General features: G+C 49.2%; 2 protein-coding genes across 3 annotated transcripts in view; one reads left to right on the top strand and one right to left on the bottom strand.

Annotated features, from left to right (window-relative positions):
- The window catches only part of NOVA2 (NOVA alternative splicing regulator 2), a 78328-nt gene extending 57818 nt beyond the window's left edge, over positions 1-20510 (top strand). For both annotated transcript variants that reach the window (XM_083515907.1, XM_083515908.1), the window contains exon 4: positions 11100-20510. In XM_083515907.1, coding sequence (XP_083372033.1) covers positions 11100-12116 — 1017 coding nt within the window. In that variant the 3' untranslated portion in view covers positions 12117-20510. The remainder of the gene's footprint in view (positions 1-11099) is intronic.
- Positions 1-20632, bottom strand: part of NANOS2 (nanos C2HC-type zinc finger 2) — a 136303-nt gene that overhangs the window by 53142 nt on the left and 62529 nt on the right. The window lies entirely within an intron of this gene.

The raw sequence follows: 20632 nt of genomic DNA on the forward strand, positions 1-20632 counted from the left end.
CTCTCTAATCTACATCTATCTATCTATCTATCTATCTATCTATCTATCTATCTATCTAGGGTGCAGGAAGACTGCCTTTATATTTTCCCCAATACACCCTTTCCTATTAACCAAGGGAGGGTTTGGCTAAAAAGAGCCCGGGTGGGGGTGGGGGTGTCTTTCTCCCACTTGAGGTTGTTGTGTGTGCAAGAGTCTGGCCCGTCCGACAGCTTTCCATTGTCAGTCGGTTGTGCCGTTGCCATGGCACAGCGAAGGGAAGGCGGCTTTGGGCTGAAAGCTGAAAACAAGGATTATGACAGAGGGAGGGTTGGGCGGGGGAGGGGGGGGAGAGAATATGGAAGGGAGAGTTTATGTGGCTGGTAGAATAAGGGACAATGAAACAGGAATCCTGTCACCCCTGACAGCCGAGGAGGGGTCTTTTCTTGAGAAGCTGGGAGGGAATGCCTCTTCCCCCCCCCAAAAAAAAAGATGTTCACATCTAGAACTGCCTTATGCCAAGTCAGGCTAGCCCAGCAAACAAGAGTTGAGACTAGAAGACGCCTGGTTTTATTTGCTTATTTCATTTAAAGCATTTCATGCGCCTTTGAGAAGGTTCTCAGGGGCAGCTGACGAACACAATGATACGCGGTTTGTTTGGTGGCAAACATATAGGAAAAGAAAAGAAAAGAAAATGCAACTAAATGAAAATGAAAATGAAAATTTTCATGCAAAATAGAAATGTGAGCTGTTTCATTCGCAACCCCTAGAAAAAATAATGGCTATTACTGGTGCTGGTGGATAGTAAAATTACAGTGGTACCTCGGGTTAAGTACTTAATTCGTTCCGGAGGCCCGTACTTAACCTGAAACTGTTCTTAACCTGAAGCACCACTTAGCTAATGGGGCCTCCTGCTGCGCCTCCGGAGCACGATTTCTGTTCTCATCCTGAAGCAAAGTTCTTAACCTGAAGCACTATTTCTGGGTTAGCGGAGTCTGTAACCTGAAGTGTATGTAACCTGAAGCATATGTAACCTGAGGTACCACTGTATTTTAAATGTTTGTTTTAAATATCAGGGTATTGTCCTTGAGGTCTTAGGATAGTCTCATTTAAAGCTGAACAAGTAACTAAGATTTTTAAAAAGAAAAGGATTGAAGACCTTGACAGAAATGGCGAAGGAGGGAAAATGGGTTCAGTGTCATTTGAACACATAAAGTCTCAGGTTTAATTTCCAGCAGCACCTCACCAAGTAATAATAATAATAATAATAATAATAATAATAATAATAATAATAATAATAATAAAGTTTATTTATATCCCGCCCTCCCCAGCTGAAGCCAGGCTCAGAGCAGCTAACAACAGTAAAACGATAAAACATTCTAAAATCATTTCATTATAAAATTACCGTATTTTTTGCACCATAACACTCACTTTTTTCCTCCTAAAAAGTAAGGGGAAATGTCTGTGCGTGTTATGGAGGGAATGCCTACGGGTGGCATGCCTACGGATTTTCCTCCTCTAAAAACTACGTGCGTGTTATGGTCGGGTGCGTGTTATAGAGCGAAAAATATGGTAATTCCAATCAAATTAATGGCAACCATTGGGTTAGAAGTTCTGTGAGGATTGCCAAAGGAGGGGGTCAGGCTGTGCCTTGGCCAAAGGCCTGGTGGAACAGCTCCGTCTTGCAGGCCCTGCGGAAAGATGTCAAGTCCCGCAGGGCCCTAGTCTCTTGGGACAGAGCGTTCCACCAGATCAGTAGGGCTGATCATGTCTCCTTTGAAAGCCTGCAGGAGAGCTTCTGCCAGTCAGAGAAGACAGCACTGGGGTAGATGGAGCGCTGCAATTTGACATGGTCCCTAGGAGAGGTCAGCCTAATGACTAGAGCAGAAGCAGCAAGGCATCAGTCTGAACGGCTACCTGCAAGGATGTCACAGCAAGGATTTCATGAGAGACTAATTTTAGCTCTAAAGTATCTGGAAATAGGACACAAATTGGGGCAGGTCGCTCAGAGTGCTTATGAGTTAAACTAGCGGATGAGGACAGATACCCTTCTGAAGGTAGAAAGGATGCTTCTGTCTGGGGGTCTACAAATTTGGCTGGGCCATTGCGGCCAACCCCAGATTACTGGTCAGCAGGACACTGCCCCCCCCCAAATATTTGGCAGCCTTGTTCCTGGTTACAGTCGTAACTTGGTTTCCGAACAGCTTAGTTCTCGAACGTTTTAGCTCCCGGACGCCGCAAACCCGGAAGTGAGTGTTCCGGTTTGCAAACTATTTTTGGAAGCCGAACACCTGACAGGGCTTCCGTGGCTTCTGATTGGCTGCAGGAGCTTCCTGCAGCCAATCAGAAGCCACACTTTGGTTTCCGAACGTTTTGAAAGACGGACGGACTTCCAGAACGGATCCCGTTCGACTTCCAAGGTACGGCTGTATTGTTGTTCTTTATTCACCAATATACCAGTTGCAGGATATCGTTGGGAGAAGAAACGACTCAGGAGTAAATGCTAGGGCCCTCGTACCTACGGGACCGCCTCTCCCAGTATGCCCCACGGAGAGCCTCAAGGTCCATAAATAGCAATACCCTAGTCGTCCCGGGCCCTAAGGAAGTTAGATTAGCCTCAACCAGAGCCAGGGCCTTTTCAACACTGGCCCCTGCCTGGTGGAACGCTCTGCCTCATGAGACCAGGGCCCTGCAGGATCTGATTTCTTTCCGCAGGGCCTGTAAGACAGAGTTGTTCCGCCTGGCCTTTGGCTTGGAGCCAATTTGATTCCCTCCCCCTCTTTCTTTTTCCTTTCTCCTCCTGTGATGAGGCTGCATTTTAATCTTTTAATGTTTCAATCTTTTAATGTTGTATTTTAATCTTGTTTTTAAGTTGTATTCATTCAACTTGTTTTTATTATTGCTTGTTAGCCGCCCTGAGCCCGGCCTTGGCTGGGGAGGGCGGGGTATAAATAAAAATTATTATTATTATTATTACACAAATCCAGAGTGGAGTCCCTAAGGCAGTTGGATGGTGCCTTGCACACCTCCTTCCAATAACTCCTGCCACCAAGCTGTTGCCAAACATCTCACTATGCTTTCCTTTGGACCATATCAGCGAAGCTGAGAAGGGGTCTTGTCATCTGGCCAGCCCGGGACCTCCATAAACATGACCCAGGCTTTGCACCCGGGGGGGGGGGTGTGTCACTAATGCAGTGGTTTGACTTCACCCCTGGAGGCACAATTCCCACCATCCCCGACCACTGGTCTTGTTAGCTAGGGATGATGGGAGTTGTAGTCCCAAAACAGCTGGAGGGCCGAGTTTGGGGATGCCTGAAATATTCCATCACCTGCCTCCCCAGCTTCAACTCCTCTTTCTTTTGCACTCATTGCATTTGTGCAGCGGGGGGCGATGACCAGAATTGTGGAGCCTTGTTAATGTCATCTGGGTCAGGTTTTCTGCCCCCAAGGGTGCTCTTTGACCTCAGGAGTGTCTTCAACATCTATTTTCAGAGCTGGCCGGGTCCTCCTGCCTGGAGAAGATATTCACAGATTACCGTATTTTTCGCTCTATAGGATGCACTTTTCCCCCTTCAAAAATGAAGGGGAAATGTGTGTGCGTCCTATGGAGCGAAGACGCCATAGCCCCGCGACCCTCTCCCGGCTGGAGAGGTGACGCGCGGCTATGGCAGGAGCCTCTACAGCCCCGCGTCACCTCTCCAGCCGGGAGAGCACGCGCGGGCCTAAAGAAGCACCCCGCGACCCTCTCCCGGCTGGAGAGGTGACGCGCGGCTATGGCAGGAGCCTCTCCGCTGCGCCTTTCCGCTGCTCCCTGACCTGCTCTTTGGGGCTGGTGGTGGGCTTCCCCCCGCCAGCCCCAAAGAGCAGGTCGAAAGGAACCTGAAGCCTGGAGAGCAAGGGGTCAGTGCACACCGACCCCTCTCGCTCTCCAGGCTTCCAAGGTAGCCGCCTGAACGCACCTTAAACGGCACCTTGTTTTAGAGCGGGAAAACAAGAGGGGGAAAGTTCTCCCCCTCTCTGTGCATCGCCTCCTGCCGCTTCACCGAAGGGGCGCTGGGCAGAGAGGGGGAGAATTTTTTTTCCTTGTTCTCCCCCCTCTAAAACAAAGTGCACCCTATTGTCTGGTGCGTCCTATGGTGCGAAAAATACGGTACATGGCTTTCCCCTGAGTTTGGGTAAAGCACCCGGCTGCCAGCAGAGAAAGACTTTCTCCTCTGGTTCCCTGCTCTCTCCCGGTCCCCTTGCCACTAATCCAGCGCCCTTGCTCTCTGGGTTGGACGAGGCGACGGATTTCGGGAGGTGCCCGTCGCTCGATTACATAAGAGCATTTCCTTGCTAAATCTGGATGGCTTTCTGCTTTCTCGGCGGTTATATAAAGGCATTGGGGTGGCTGGGGTTAAGGAGACCCCTCCCTCTCCGTCAGAAAGCCCCTGAAGCCATCTCTGCGAATACCCACCCTTCCACCCCCTCCCCCGTCGCCCCATGTGCCAACTTTCCTCGCATCATCTTCTGCCGCTGCCTTTCAACGGTTCGGCAAAGTCTGCTGAAATCTCCAAAGCCAGAGAGGCTCACTGGAAAGGAAGCCCCAAAACAGGGGTCAGCAAGCTTTTTCAGCAGGTCCACTGTCCCTCAGACCTTGTGGGGGGCCGGACTATATTTTTGGGGGGGGAAATGAACAAATTCCTATGCCCCACAAATAACCCAGAGGTGCATTTTAAATAAAAGGACACATTCTACTCATGTAAAAACATGCTGATTCCCGGACCCTCCACAGACTGGATTGAGAAGGTGATTGGGCCGGATCCGGCCCCCGGGCCTTAGTTTGCCTTTGTTGTTGTTGTTTAGTCGTGTAGTCGTGTCCGACTCTTCGTGACCCCCTGGACCAGAGCACACCAGGCACTCCTGTCTTCCACTGCCTCCCACAGTTTGGTCAAACTCATGCTGGTAGCTTCGAGAACACTGTCCAACCATCTCGTCCTCTGTCGTCCCCTTCTCCTTGGCCCCTCCATCTTTCCCAACATCAGGGTCTTTTCCAGGGAGTCTTCTCTTCTCATGAAGATAGCTGCTTATTTCCTTCACATCTGAAGGGAGGTTGTTCCACAGGGCAGGCACCACTACCAAGAAGGCCCTCTGTCTGGTTCCCTGTAACCTCACTTCTCGCAATGAGGGAACTGCCAGAAGGCCCTCGGTGCTGGATCTCAGTGTCCGGGCAGAACGATGGGGGTGGAGACGCTCCTTCAAACATACTTGGCCGAGGCCGTTTAGGGCTTTAAACACTTTGAATTGAGCACCAACACTTCGAATTGTGCTTGGAAACGTACTGGGGGCCAATGTAAGTCTTTCAGGACCGGTGTTATATGGTCCTGGTGGCCGCTCCCAGTCAACAGTCTAGCTGCCACATTCTGGATTAGTTGCAGTTTCTGGGTCACCTTCAAAGGAAGCCCCACGCAGAGAGCATTGCAGTAGACCAAGCGGGAGATAACTAGAGCATGCACCACTCTGGTGAGACAGTCGGTGGGCAGGTAGGGTCTCAGCCTGCGTACCAGATGAAGCTGGGAGACAGCCGCCCTGGACACAGAATGGACCTGCGCCTCCATGGACAGCCGTGAGTCCAAAATGACTCCCAGGCTGCACACCTTGTCATTCAGGGGCACAGTTACCCCATTCAGGACCAGAATTGACCTGTGCTTCCATGGACAGCTGTGAGTCCTAGGCTGCATATTTCATGTAGGTTCCAGAATTTGATTCCCAAGGGGAGTCAGAATTCTGATTCTCCTTTCCCCTCTTTTCTGCTTAGCTCAGAGCCCTGGCTGTAAGCAGACCAGGTTAAGAGCAGTGGACTCGTAATCTGGTGAACTGGGTTCGCTTCCCTGCTCCTCCACATGCAGCTGCTGGGTGTCTGTCCTTGGGCTAGTCATACTTCTTTCAGCCTCACTCACCTCACAGAGTGTTTGTTGTGGGGAAGGAGGGGAAAGGAGATTAGCTGCTTTGAGACTCCTTAGGGTAGTGATAAAACGGGATATCAAATCCAAACTCCTCTTCTTCTTCTTCCTCTTCTTCCTCTTCTTCCTCTTCTTATGTGTGCATGCCTCAGTTTCTCCCAAGGCTAGGATAAAGGTAAAGGTAAAGGTACCCCTGACCATTAGGTCAAGTCGTGGCCGACTCTGGGGTTGCGGCACTCATCTCGCTTTACTGGCCGAGAGAGCCGGCGTACACTGGTCATGTGGCCAGCATGACTAAGCCGCTTCTGGCGAACCAGAGCAGCGCATGTAAACACCGTTTACCTTCCCGCCAGAGTGGTACCTATTTATGTACTTGCACTGGTGTGCTTTCGAACTGCTAGGTTGGCAGGAGCAGGGACCGAGCAACGGGAGCTCACCCCGTCGCGGGGATTCGAACCGCCAACCTTCTGATCGGCAAGCGCTAGGCTCTGTGGTTTAACCCACAGCGCCCCCCGCCACCAGCTAGGGTGCCTGGAGCCAAACCCTGGGCTGTCTCACTCCTGGATAGCTCAGTTGGTTAGCGCATCGTGGTGATAATGCGGGATATATGGGACAGGTGTATTATTATTGCATTACAGGAGGTTGGATTCGATGATCCTTGGCGTCACTTCCTATGAATCCTTCTACAAATATATGAAAGCAATAACTGCAACTCATAAGAGCACAGGGAAAGAAACCACCGGTGACCTAGAACAGTCATAGAATCATAGAATCATAGAGTTGGAAGAGACCACAAGGGCCATCGAGTCCAACCCCCTGCCAAGCAGGAAACACCATCAGAGCACTCCTGTCATATGGTTGTCAAGCCTCTGCTTAAAGACCTCCAAAGTAGGAGACTCCACCACACTCCTTGGCAGCAAATTCCACTCTCGAACAGCTCTTACTGTCAGGAAGTTCTTCCTAATGTTTAGGTGGAATCTTCTTTCTTGTAGTTTGGATCCATTGCTCCGTGTCCGCTTCTCTGGAGCAGCAGAAAACAACCTTTCTCCCTCCTCTATGTGACATCCTTTTATATATTTGAACATGGCTATCATATCATTCCCTTAACCTTCTCTTCTCCAGGCTGAACATGCCCAGCTCCCTTAGCCGTTCCTCATAAGGCATGGTTTCCAGGCCTTTGACCATTTTGGTTGCCCTCCTCTGGACACGTTCCAGTTTGTCAGTGTCCTTCTTGAACTGTGGTGCCCAGAACTGGACACAGTACTCCAGGTGAGGTCTGACCAGAGCAGAATACAGTGGCACTATTACTTCCCTTGATCTAGATGCTATACTCCTATTGATGCAGCCCAGAATTGCATTGGCTATTTTAGCTGCTGCGTCACACAGTCTCACGCTGGATGCTCCTGGAAGAATCTGGGGTGCCCCTCCTTCAGGAGCTATTAGGGTAGTTGGGTGAACACAACTACCCTGAACTTTCCGGACCCAACTTTTCCTGAGAGCAGATGAAGACCAGCATTTGAATGTGAGGGTTGGGGGCTGTTGCTCTCCGTGGTGCTGAATAATCGCCTTCCTTTGCACTGATAGACTATATGCATTCCCCACCCCCACCCCCCCCCGGATGGCAAATAAGGTCACGGCGGGGAAAGTTCATAAATACATAAATAAGGAGGGGTGGAGTTTGTGGAATTAATGGCAGGCAGGTGAGTTAGGACTTCAGTCTTTAGGAAAGCATAGAAAACCACGATGGTGCCTTCCTTGTAGAGCTTTCATCAGATTCTGAAGGTGAATCTCTTTACTGTGGCCACTGAGGTATATTTGCAGGTTTTAAATTGCAAATTGTTTTAACTGATTTGAATATTATTATTATTATTATTATTATTATTATTATTATTATTATTATTATTATTTTGTTGTAACCCACTCTGGGCCTCGGCCCAGTATACCTGGAGGAGCGTCTCCACCCCCATCGTTCTGCCCGGACACTGAAATCCACCGCCGAGGGCCTTCTGGCAGTTCCCTCACTGAGAGAAGCCAAGTTACAGGGAACCAGGCAGAGGGCCTTCTCGGTAGTGGCACCCGCCCTGTGGAATGCCCTCCCATCAGATGTCAAGGAGATAAACAACTACCTGACATTTAGAAGACATCTGAAGGCAGCCCTGTTCAGGGAAGTTTTTAATGTGTGATATTTTGGTGTATTTTTGGTCTTTGTTGGAAGCCGCCCAGAGTGGCTGGGGAAACCCAGCCAGATGGGCGGGGTACAAATAATAAATTACTATTATTATTGGGACCTTATGGAGAAGGTTGGGTATGAGATCTTATAAATTAAACCGTAAAATTAAATAAATAAAAACAGCATAAGGACGCCTTCCTCCCCTTTCCTTGCAAGGGGGGGGGGGGTTTGGTGGCGCTCAGGATCCCTTCCAACATGACAATTCTATTATTCTGCGATTCCCTACCCCTGCCGTGGCAAAATAAAGCCCTTCAGATCCTTTTCCCGGCGCACTCTTCCCTTTCAGTAATGCACCTCTTCAACGACACGGGAACAGAACTTGCACCTCAGTTTCGTGCAAGAGAAAAGCAGGATTCTAATGAAAGCCCGCTCTCGGTTTCTACAAGCCTGTCTCACATTCCTGGGACGTCACAAGATTCTGCCAGGGAAGTGCTGTGCTGCTGCTAAGGACTTCCTCTTCCTGTCATGTGCTGGTCTGCAGTACATAAAGCCGTGATAAGATGGTGACTCCCAGCCCTCCTTCGAGACAGAGAATTGAAAAACCTTGCGTGGGTGGCAAGATATAAGAGTCCCTCTACCCTACCCTACTAATTTTAGCCTGTCCAAAGATCTGTGCATAAGAGAGATGTGTGCTTCATAAAGGGCAGTTGGCTTGCAGAAGGTAATCACAGCTTCGGGATGGCTCAGTTCAATCTATAGCATTTACTCCTGTGTTTATTTTTAAAAAAATAGTTTTCATTTGATTTTTCAAATATAGATTCATAACAAAACCAAATACATCTCCCTATTCAGAGATTTCTCTGAATCTCGAGACCTCCCCCCATGTCAGCGTTTTCAACCGCATATTATATCAAATCTATATTTTATATCCATCCATGTTATCCATAGAGTTTGTTACATTACAAGTGAGATTAAAATCCTGCTAATGTTTTCATCTGCTTACAGTGGTCTCTTAAATTATAATTGTCTCCCCTTCTTTCTTGAAGTTTTTCTCTTCTTGGTTCCTGAGCTTTCCGGTCAGTTTTTGCCATTACGGTGTAATCCAGAGGCTTAGTTTGCCATTCCTCTTTACTTCTTTCCATCTCTTACTTCCGTGTTTTAACTCTGTGGTCCCTCTGCCAGTCTGCTAAGGTAGCCTTGCAGCCTGTGGAACCTAAGCAGTTTGAAGGCCCTATAGGTGGGAAAGCAGGGATATATATTAAGGTTACCAGATTTTTTTCAAAGAATCCGGGGACACTTTTTTGGGGGGAGGGAGAGAAAAAAAAGTTATTTTTAAAAAGTTATTTAAAAATAATAATTAAGAAGTAATATCTTCTCTTCTGTGGTCTCTTCTGTCGCGTGGCCTTTCTCTGGGTGTTCTCTTGGTGCGCTAGCCGCCATGGAGTAGACTCGGGTCAGGCCTGGGTTCGGCCATGTGTCCTTGCCCTCCCGGTGCTCTCCAACCTCTCCTCCTCAGTGGCGGCAGCGGCGCGGCAAGGTTGGGGCTCCGCTCTTTTTTCTCCTTCTTTTTCTCTCTCTTCCTTCTCCTTCTCCTCTCCTCCTTCTCCCTGCATCGGCTCCAGGGTTTTCCTGGCCCTGGAGCGCCGCTGGGCAGTCGGCCGGGTGGCCGGGCACTCTTACTCCTGGCTCAGTTTGGGTTGTGGGGGTGTGTGCCAGCAGTTCCCCCAGTTGGCGCACCGGGCGCCCCCGGTTCCCCCTCGGCAGTGGCGGCGGCAGCGGCAGTCTCAGCAGCCCAGAGCCAGCCTGGTAGTGCAGTTGGCTCTGGCTGGCTTCAGGAGCTTCGTCAACAATGTTTAGGCAACACGATGACCATATACATATATAATAGACAATCTATAGAATTCCTTCAAACAATAACAAGTTCAAAATGAAATCTTAGACTCAAAGTCTCTGAAAGTCTTTAAATGAAGCGAGGTACCAAACTTTGTACGATAAGCTGTGAAGCTTTGTGTATTCAGCAAATATAATGTCCAACACTGAACAGAGATTCCAGATATTGACTACTGTTTCGTAGATCTTCGTCAGGGTGGTGAGAGGATATAGAATTGTTTCATAAACTGAAAATAAAATTTTATAGACGATGACCTGCATGAGATATCACTTTACAAAAATTATAAACTGTGATACAAACAGTAATGAGAAAGAGTACATACCTCATCTTATTTCGTGAATGAAAATATCAAATGCTGTGGAACAGTGCTCATGTAATAATGTAGTCACTGCTACTAACAATATTTTTTGAGAAACATATAAAGCCGACTCCAGGTGATGCTAATAACAAGGAGGTTGAGTTTAAAGATACAGTGCTTCAGGAGCTGCCCACTGCCGTGGCGCCCGCCATGTTGCCTCGCCGGAAGTCCCCTTATGATGTGTCTTGTGCCATTGAACCCATCACACAACATTCATCCCTACTAATAAATCTGCAACACTTAAAATATAAATCCGGGGACATTCCGGGGACGGATGATAGATTTGTAAATCTGGGGACTGTCCCCGGGAAATGGGGACATCTGGTAACCATAATATATATAGGTAAAGGTAAAGGGACCCCTGACCATTAGGTCCAGTCGTGGCCGACTTTGGGGTTGTGGCGCTCATCTCGCTTTATTGGCCGAGGGAGCCGGCGTACAGCTTCCGGGTCATGTGGCCAGCATGACTAAGCCACTTCTGGCGAACCAGAGCAGCGCACGGAAACACCGTTTACCTTCGCGCCGGAGCGGTACCTATTTATCTACTTGCACTGGTGTGCTTTCGAACTGCTAGGTTGGCAGGAGCAGGGACCGAGCAACGGGAGCTCACCCCGTCGCGGGGATTCGAACCGCCGAACTTCTGAGTCCTAGGCTCTGTGGTTTAACCCACAGCGCCACCCGCGTCCCTGTAATATATATACCTGTACGTATAAATGAAACCTCAAACTCCTCCTCTTCTTCTCTCGTTTCCCCCCAACGCAGGCCAAGGTGATTGTTCCCAACAGCACAGCCGGGCTGATCATCGGCAAAGGCGGGGCCACGGTCAAGGCCATCATGGAGCAGTCTGGAGCCTGGGTACAGCTGAGCCAGAAGCCCGAGGGCATCAACCTCCAGGAACGTGTGGTGACCATCAGCGGCGAGCCCGAGCAGATCCACAAGGCGGTGGACATCATCGTGCAGAAGATCCAGGAGGACCCGCAGAGCAGCAGCTGCCTCAACATCAGCTACGCCAACATCGCTGGCCCCGTGGCCAACTCCAACCCCACCGGATCCCCTTACGCCAACTCCACGGACGTGCTGCCCGCCGCCGCGGCCGCAGCCACCGCTTCGGGCCTGCTGGGCCACACCAGCCTGGCCGGGGTGGGAGCGTTCCCGGCCGCCCTGCCGGGCTTCTCTGGCAGTGACCTTTTGGCCATCAGCACGGCTCTGAACACCTTGGCGAGCTATGGATACAACACCAGCTCTCTGGGGCTCGGCCTCAACTCAGCCGCCGCCTCCGGAGTGCTGGCCGCCGTGGCCGCCGGCGCGAACCCAGCCGCCGCTGCCGCCGCTAACCTCTTGGCTTCCTACGCCAACGAAGCGTCCACCAGTACCACCACCCCAGCCGGCGCCGTGGGGGCCTTCACGTTGGGTTCCCTAGCCGCTGCCACCGGGGCAGCCAATGGCTACTTGGGGACAGCCTCTCCCCTGGTGGCCAGCTCCTTCTTGGCCACGGAGAAGCTGGTGGAAAGCGCCAAAGATATGGTGGAGATTGCCGTTCCGGAGAACCTAGTGGGCGCCATTTTGGGGAAAGGCGGCAAGACGTTGGTGGAATACCAGGAGCTGACGGGCGCCCGCATCCAGATTTCCAAAAAGGGGGAGTTTATCCCGGGTACTAGGAACCGTAAAGTCACCATCACAGGCACTCCGGCCGCTACGCAAGCGGCGCAGTATCTTATCAGCCAGCGAGTAACGTATGAGCAAGGAGTCCGAGCCACCAACCCGCAGAAAGTGGGATAAGAGAAGGCCGGAGGGAAGTCTGGGGGAAGGAGTAGAATTCAAGTCAATTCTTTAATCATTAAAATTGTAACCTGCCCAACACCAGCCCCAGTCCAGTGTCCATCTCTCTCTCTTACACACACACACACACACACACACACCCTTCTGCTTGGGAAGCAGCCCGGCAAACGTTTTCCTGGACCTTTATTTTGCCAATGGTGCAACCTGTTTGTGTGTGTGTGTATATATACAGATATATATACATATATACACACACATATATATGTATATATATATGGCGACATTTTCTTTTCTTTTTGAGTTGATATGGATTTTAATAGAAAAAAAAACATTTTTTAAGAAAACAAGAAATTCCTCTTTCTTTTCCTCTTTCTTTCTGAGTTTCTTAACCAAGAATCCCGATGGGGGTGGGGGGTGGGGGAGAGATCTGTCTCGTCATGTTTCTTGCCCCCCAACTCCCCAAAGTGTAGATCAACTTCCGAATTCCTTGACGGGGAGCGGTCACCTTGTATCCCTCTTCCGGGCCCACGCCGAGCATCAATCTCTGTGGATGCTCTGTAGACGGGGTTTTCAGAATATATCGCTATATGTCGAGGGAAGCAGAGATGGGGTTCACAAAGTGACATCTGCCCCATGACCTTGAACTCTGAAATTGATGAGTCTCTCTACCTAATACGCCTGCATTTCGTAGTGATGCTAAACGTGGGTTTTTCTTACCTGTAGGTAGTGTGGCTCGTTCTAAGGTGAGGTTGAGGGGTTGGACTGGAATGGGCTCTGCGTTGGGCAAACGGCTTGGTTGAGTTGATAGGCTTTTCCCCCTTTGATTTTCGCTTTCTTGTTTTTGTCCGTTTGTTTGTTTTACAATTCTTCTATGCATAGTTTCATTTCGGAGGGGAGGGGGGGCGTGTACGTCCTTTCCCCCCTGTTTATCAGCCCTACTAATCAGAAGAAACAAAACAAACAAAAAAAGGCAAGGTAAATTTGTTCAGAAAGTTGTGGGCGAGGGTGCGTTTATCCCTCTTTATACTGAGAATAATTTTTGGTGAGCCGTGAGTCTTGACGGAGCTCTGAGCTTGTGAGCTTGCTCCTCCTGCGAATGGATGAGCGCCAGCGTTGTAAGAGGGGTGACACAAATGTAGAACGGGGTCAAAGTAGCAGGGCCTCGTTTCTGCGGATGCGGAAGTCGCACTCCCATCCCCGTGGCAGGTGATTCGAGCTACTTTCTCCCTGGGTGTCGCGAGGCGGCAGCCTCCTTTGATGCGCTTGGCTACTTCCTGTTGCGGCGCCTCTCAGGAATCTCGATTTCTCAGCATCGGGGAGTGGCATTTCCTGTGAGGCTACAATACCCCACACAGGCAAGGCCTCTCTTTTCTTGCGTTCTGAGAGCAAGGAGAAGGGAGCTTCCCTCGGTTTCTCGGAGCTTCCCTCGGTTTTGGGGAGCCAAAGTCTTGTTTTCTTTCCGAACGGCTGCAAACAAAAACACACCCCATCTTTCTCAACAAGTTCACTGCCCTGTTTGATAAAAACCCAGGGCCGGAACTAGGAAGAGAAGGGCCATTTTGACTCAGCCCTGGGTGCTGCTGTCCAGCCAGGTGTGATTGGCCCGTCCCTCAAAGGTGGCACAACTCCTCTTTCCCCTCTGCCTACCCAGTGGAAGCTTGAGGGCCTCCTGAGATGCGTGGAGACAGCTGCCATTGTCAGTATTAACTCTCTTGAGCAGGAGGAGAACTGGAGGAGAGCCAGTGTGGTGTAGTGATTAAGAGCGGTGGACTCGTAATCTGGTGAACCGGGTTCGCTTCCCCGCTCCTCCACCTGCAGCTGCTGGGTGACCTTGGGCCAGTCACACATCTCTGAAGTCTCTCAGCCCCACTCACCTCACAGAGTGTTTGTTGTGGGGGAGGAAGGGAAAGGAGAATGTTAGCCGCTTTGGGACTCCTTAGGGTAGTGATAAAGCGGGATATCAAATCCAAACTCTTCTTCTTCTTCTTCCAAAATAAACTATATCTCGACAAGGGGGCTGCTGAAGGCCTCTCTGGACCCCCTGCCCAATTGCGGCTTCCCTTCGACCCCCTGCCCCTCCCGCTGGCCTTTCTATAACCAGTATTCCCAGCGGTGAGAAGGGCCTTTATTCCCAGTGACTGGGCCCGGTAGGGAACCCAGTTCCCTGCCACTTTCTGTTTCCGGTGCCCTTGGGACGGTGACAGATGCCGGGTTTGAAACCCGAGAAATGTTGGGGTACGGTTGGCTGCAGAAGCAGCGCGACTCCCCCTTTCTGGGCCCTCATCCCCCCCCCACAACCTGAGTGGCGGCTTTTAGTTTGGTAGCCCAAGCACAGGGCTTTCTCTGTGTTGCTCTGGCCTCTTATCCCTCCATGTTTGCCGGCCACTGAAGGTTCAATTTCCCACCCATTCACTCGCCCTCAGAAGGGCAATAAATAAATCAGGGTTATCTCCCTGCTATGTTTACATATAGGGCTCGCTGCAACCTCTTTAACTCCCGGAGAGGCTGTGACCCTATCTGCTTTTTGAAGGTGCCAGCATTTTAAATAGGAACATCCCTCACCCCGGCTTCTGTGTCGTGTGTGTGTGTGTCTGTGTCATACTCCCTTGTGGGAACCTTAGGAAGAGCCCAGAAGGCTGAACGAAACCTGAAGCATATGCGGTGCAATGTCAGACACTGGGTTGCATCAGTCTTTGTCTTTCTTTCTTTCTTTCTTTCTTTCTTTCTTTCTTTCTTTCTTTCTTTCTTTCTTTCGTTTTCGATTAAAAGGTTGCTTGGAAGTTATGTTTGACGGGGGTAGGGTTCCTGCTGCCGGTTGCTCTGGCGGCGTGGCTGTTTCCCTGTCCCAGAACAGGACGACTTCCTGCGTCCAGTTCTCAAAATGTGAAGTGGATGTCTACCTCGTCACCCGGACCTCACCGCGATGCGGCGTACCTGTGGCACGGCGCATGACTTCCTTTCCGAGCCGCGCAAGGCACGAGCAATCTTGCAGCCATCGTGGCTAGCCTGTGGCGCGGTACTATCTGAGGGTGACCTAACTTGAGCATCTCTGTGTACGTTGGCTTGTTTGTCGTAAGGTTGGCGGCAGGAGATTTTCGTGCAGCTGAATTTGCGGGGAAGAATCCTGTTTGGAACGGCTGAGACGTTTCCAATTGGGTCAGGAGCCAACTGGGGCATATTTGCGAAGAATCGGGGTGGGGATGGGGACGAGTGAGAGCAATGGTGGTGCCGTCTAACCTTCTGGCGGCTTCTCAATGCGCTCATAGCTTTTGTTAGCACAAATATTATCTCTTGCAGCCTAGATGTGCAACTCTCCTCCTGACCGCAGCTTTGAGGTGTGGACTTGTGCAATATTTTGCCCCCTGCTAGAAGGGAAACACTTCCTCCCTGGTTCTTTCTGAAGCACGGGGTAAAGTTGGGAGTCGGAGCGGTTGGGAGACTTCTGCACTTCCCCCCACTTTCTCTAGGCACCTAGGTGATTTTGCGCAAGGGTCAGGCGAGGCCGGTGCTGGGGCCGACTCTGGCCGAGAGATGGGGAGGCAGGGGACTCGTTGCTTATTAAGTCTCAGTTCTGTTTTCCTTCTTAGATTGAAAGGAGGGTCTTAAGACTCTAAAACCACTAGGGAGCAAAAAACAACAACACAAAAAACAAAAAACTCAAAATGTGAAACTTAAATACTAAAAAAAAAAATAATAATAAGGAAGCAATATCTATATATAGCATCTTGCACTGATTTTATGGAGGGAGGGAGAGCTGCCACAGCCAGCGTATTATCCGAGAAAGATTTTGCCGGTCAGTGAAAGACATGGCCAGTGACCTAATGCTTCTATTGACACTGGCTGAGATTCCGGGCCGCCCGGGTGGTGTTTTATTCTTCTTAAACGGTGAACAAAATATTGCTGCTGTTTTGCAAGTGTGTTGCATATCAAGACTTTTTGTCGGGTGGGGGCGGGGAGGAAGACGAGGAAATGTTTTTGTGCCAAACTCTTAGTCTGCGTCTTTTTTAATACTATGGATGTGTAAGACAAAAAGGGAAACCCCCGCCCCAGCACCCCTATCGTCCCAATGCTGCAGATATTTTGACAGTGTATTCCAAGGCTATGATTTCTACTCCTTCCTGCTGTTTCTCCCCCTCCCCTCCCGCCCCTCCCTTCTACTATGGGATCTCATGAGCACTTTCATTATCCAAATTCCGTGCCAAGGAAACCCCAATTCTGCGACAGAGAAAATGTGGATTCTGCAACCTGGGTGAATTATGCTCATGAGACCAGTTTGCATATTTTTTCTTACGCTTCTCCATTTTTTGCAGAATGCCCCCCGACTTCTGCTAGCGATGGGGAGGGCCAGGATATTTTGCACTAAAGCACCCCCACCCCAGCCTGGGAAGCTTCCTCAAAACTTCTCTGCTGCTGAGATGCTTTCAATTGTATTTTTGAAGCCATGTGGATCAAAAAGTCCCTTCCCCTTTTTCCTTTCCTTTTCCTAAACGGAAACTGAGATTAAGGAGCTGTGACCAGCATTTTATTCCCGTCCAGAAGTGCCAGTATGGCCTCACAATCATGGCTGTCTGGGGCCACAGGTGCCACGCAGTGTGCATGGCCCTGGCACTGAAATTTGTGGGTGCCCAGGAATTCTGTGGGCGCTTGGGCACCTAGGGCCCTAGGGAATTATTCCCATCTTTCTACAGAATTAAAATAACTCGAGAATCTCCCGGCAAGGACAGCAAACGCCCATATTGGCTTGTGACTGAGTTGCCCACATTGCCGAGCGTGCTGCAGAATTTTTGTTGCGCCTCGGGAGACGCGGAATACAGTCCCATCTCTGCTCTCTGAAGTTGCGGAATGCAGTCCGGTCTACGGTAATCTGGATTGCAGAATTGCCTGCTGCAGATTGTTATGATTCTCATTGACATTTTGACTGGAATGAATCCCCTGTCTGTTGGCCCTCGGGCCTCTGTCTGAGGAATCAAGGCCTGCACTCTGCTAGGAGATCCATTGAGCCGAACCGTTTGGATTCCAGCACAGAGAACTCCTAGCACAAGATAAGGATGGCCTGGAGGTTTCTATATGAACCAGGCACTGGCTTTGATTGCAAAAAAAGGCTGGGGAACAAATCTGGCTGTTGGCTCACAATTCTCTTTCCTTCTTCCACCTAAACACCCCCCTTTTGCATGAGAGAGAGCATGTATCTTCTAGCAACTGGCTCACATGCCCAAAAGTCCGTGAAGCCCTTTCCATTTTATTTTTTGGGGTCTTCTCTGCAAAGGTGAGCTTCTCCATGGGCTCACGGTGTCCTTAACCTGGGTACTCACTTTGGCCAACAGCACTTGCACACAGAGCTCCCCGCTGAGAATGCCCAAATCCTTTTGGTGCTGAGACCCCTCCTTCAGCCAAGTAGCTCTTTCTGCAAAGGTTTCCTGCACCTGGTTCCCCTGAACCGAATAGCAGCTGAGCTGTGCAAGGGCAGGGCCACTGTGCACATCTCCTGTCCATACCACAAGAGCTAGTGCAGGAGAACTTCCCCAGTAAATTCTTAGCTCCTCCCCACCCCCTTCACTCTTCCCTTTCAAATCCACAAAATGAGTTTTCGTCTTCTTTTATTTGAGACTCTGGAAGGGGTGGGGGGGGGGAGCAACAGGGAACCGCTTCTGGCCCCTGCAACTTGGGAATGATTAACTGCAGCCGTCCTCAACCTGGTGCCCCCAGATGTTTTAGTTGTGGTTGAAAACATCTGGAGGGTACCAGTCTGGGGGATGGATGGATTACTGTATCATACCAGAATGTCTTTTTGGTGGAACAACTAACCATCAAGAATAATACTGACATATCCTGTTTTAAAAAGATGCACTTTCCCTCACATTTTTGAAGTGCCAAACTTTTATTTATACAGAACATGCAGCTATTTAATTTTTTTTTTAAGGGAGAATTGTTGGGAGGGGTGGGGGGTGTTTTGATATTTTAAAACTTTTTTTTTTTAAAGCAAAGTGTAGAACTTGTCGATGGATCTGAAATCAGGATCCATAGTGGCTTTAAAAACAGAACAACAAAAAAATAAATGTTTCTTTTAAAGAGAGACCTTTGAGGTCTTTACTGCAGCTGTTGGGGACCTCTATAGGTCTTCTGATGCTAATCTATAGTAGGTGGGATTCCTAAATGCTTTGCAACTTCATTCGCGGGGAGCCCAGTTTGTCTTCGGGCTCCTTATTTGGGGGGGTGGGATATCTGCTCAGTGAAACAGTGTTTGGTTTGGTTTGATTTGGTGAAATCTGGTGAAACACCTTACTGATTTAAGAGCAGGGAAGGGTTCCTTAACTCTGCTTTAGCCGAAATTCCTACCACCTTGTAGATATTGTGGTTTTGCAGTAAGAGTGTAAAAAAATGAGAGGGGGCAGGGTGTAGGGTGGGGGAGACCTTGAAAAACCCATCTTATACTGTAGATTCACACCCAGCATTTTCTGAGCTCTAGCGAATGGTTGAGATCCTTCCTCCAGCAAACCGGGTCATTGTTTCAGGTTGGAAAACATCTCTCTCTCTCTCTTTGGACACCCAGTGGGAACAATCTATTTGTTGAAATTTGTGGGGTTCTAGTTTTGTCCAGCCAAAGTCCTTTCCATGGTTTCCCAATGGAGTTACTTCCTACTCAACCTATTTCTTCAGAATTAGGTCTTGTGGATTTTGGTGGGACGAACTTGCAGAGTAAATTAGAGGTCCCTGTTGTGGCTGGATCTTCATCTTGGCTGTAGCCAGTGTCTCTCTTGCTGTTTTCCGTGCTGGGGTGTGATTCTGTTTCCTCTCCCGTCCCCTTAAGTCTGACCTGCTTAAGATACAGTTCTCCTGGTGTACCTATTTTGGCCATAGCCGTGACTTTGATGGCCAGGAACGAGGTGGAGGGATCAGTGTCAATGCGTATCTCTGAATGGTTGGGTTTTCTGCCTCCTCTCTCTTCACCAGATTCCACTACCAGGATTTACCAGTACTTCCTGATCCCCCTTCTTCCCTCCTAATTTTATTAAGTTTCAAAAGCACTGATTCCTGGGTGTTTCGGTCCCTCGACTCCTAATCCTCTCCACACACCCACACTGGTGCTTGTGGGAAGGCCTGCCGTGTCGGCAGCTGAGGTTTGCAAGCTTTCTATGTGCCAAATATGAACCAGACTTTTATGGATTCAATAATGGAAGCGTTCCTGAAAAGGTCAACCATTGGGGGGGGGGAGGCGTGGCATGGCTGGACTTTACGGCTGCCCTCCCACCCCAGTCTAAAGAGAAACTCCACTGTCACTGCTGCCCCGTTCTGGGATTGCCCTGTGAACCACTCGCAGCAGCTGTCTCAAGCCAAACAGGTGCAGGCAGTGCTCCATGCTTCCGAATCAAAGAAGCAAGAGACAGCTTTGGAAGTTGGGGCAGAAATAATAATAAGAAAAGAGGGGAGAGTTTCCTCTCTTACGAAAAATACTCAGTCTCGAAGGGCCAACGTTCATGTGCATATTTCAGCATTAACATATGCACACACCCTATGCTGGAAACCCAGGAGCAGTGGAGGGGGGGAGCGAGAACTGTCTTGTTATCATCTGCTCTCCACTTAACTGTTCCCCTTGCATTTACCATATCACTGTTGCTGTTTTCTTTTCTTCAGTTTCCAGGCAATTGCGTTCCATGAAGGGGGTTTGGTGACGGGATGAGAAGGGGGCAAAGAAAGGGGGGGAGGAAAGGAACGTGAGGGAAAAGGCTTTTGATAAGTTCGAATGGGAACTTTTTCCAGGCGAAACTCCTCTCCTCTGCTTGTCTGTACATCCCAGTTTTGAGTGCCAAGCCTTCATTTTCCCCCCCCCTTACGCTCCCCCACCTTCCTCAAAAGCCTTTTTTACATTGTGTCGAGACACACCCATTATCCGGAGCATCCTTTTCATCCAGCATTTTGACGAGTTCGCACACCACAAAGTTCTATATATAAATATATATATAAGTATATATATATATTATTATTAAAAAAAAACTTATCTAAAGCAGCGTGGGACTATTTATACATTGGTTGGCTACCTCCGGACTGCTTTTTTTCAAATCCACCTTCATCCTTCTCAGCATCAAGAACATTTCTAGCGTGTTGTTTTTTCGGGGGACACAGCCTCTCACCTTTCAAAAGTTTGTTTCTTTTTTTCTTTAAAAAAAAAAGGTCAACTTTTGCTTCATCCGAATTTGGGGATATTCCATCTCGAATTCTCTCGCTGCCGGGGACAGTCACCTTGTATCAACCCGTCTTCTGAACTTCTGAGCTTCACCCTTCCATCATTTTGAACTTTTTAACCTCCCTCCTTCTATGTTCATCAAACCTGTGTTTTTTGGATTTTTTCCTCATCTTCCATGTTACAGGAAAAAAAATAAAAAAATAAAAATAAAATAAATTTTTTAAAAAGTATATAATATAAATATATAAATATTAGGAAAGAAAGGAAAAGTGCAAGAGACTGTCAAATTCTTACGATTTAAACTATTGAATGGGATGATTTGATGTCACTTTTT

This window comes from Podarcis liolepis (assembly GCF_965112155.1).
Source record: "Podarcis liolepis genome assembly, chromosome: 7".
Lineage (NCBI taxonomy): Eukaryota > Metazoa > Chordata > Lepidosauria > Squamata > Lacertidae > Podarcis > Podarcis liolepis.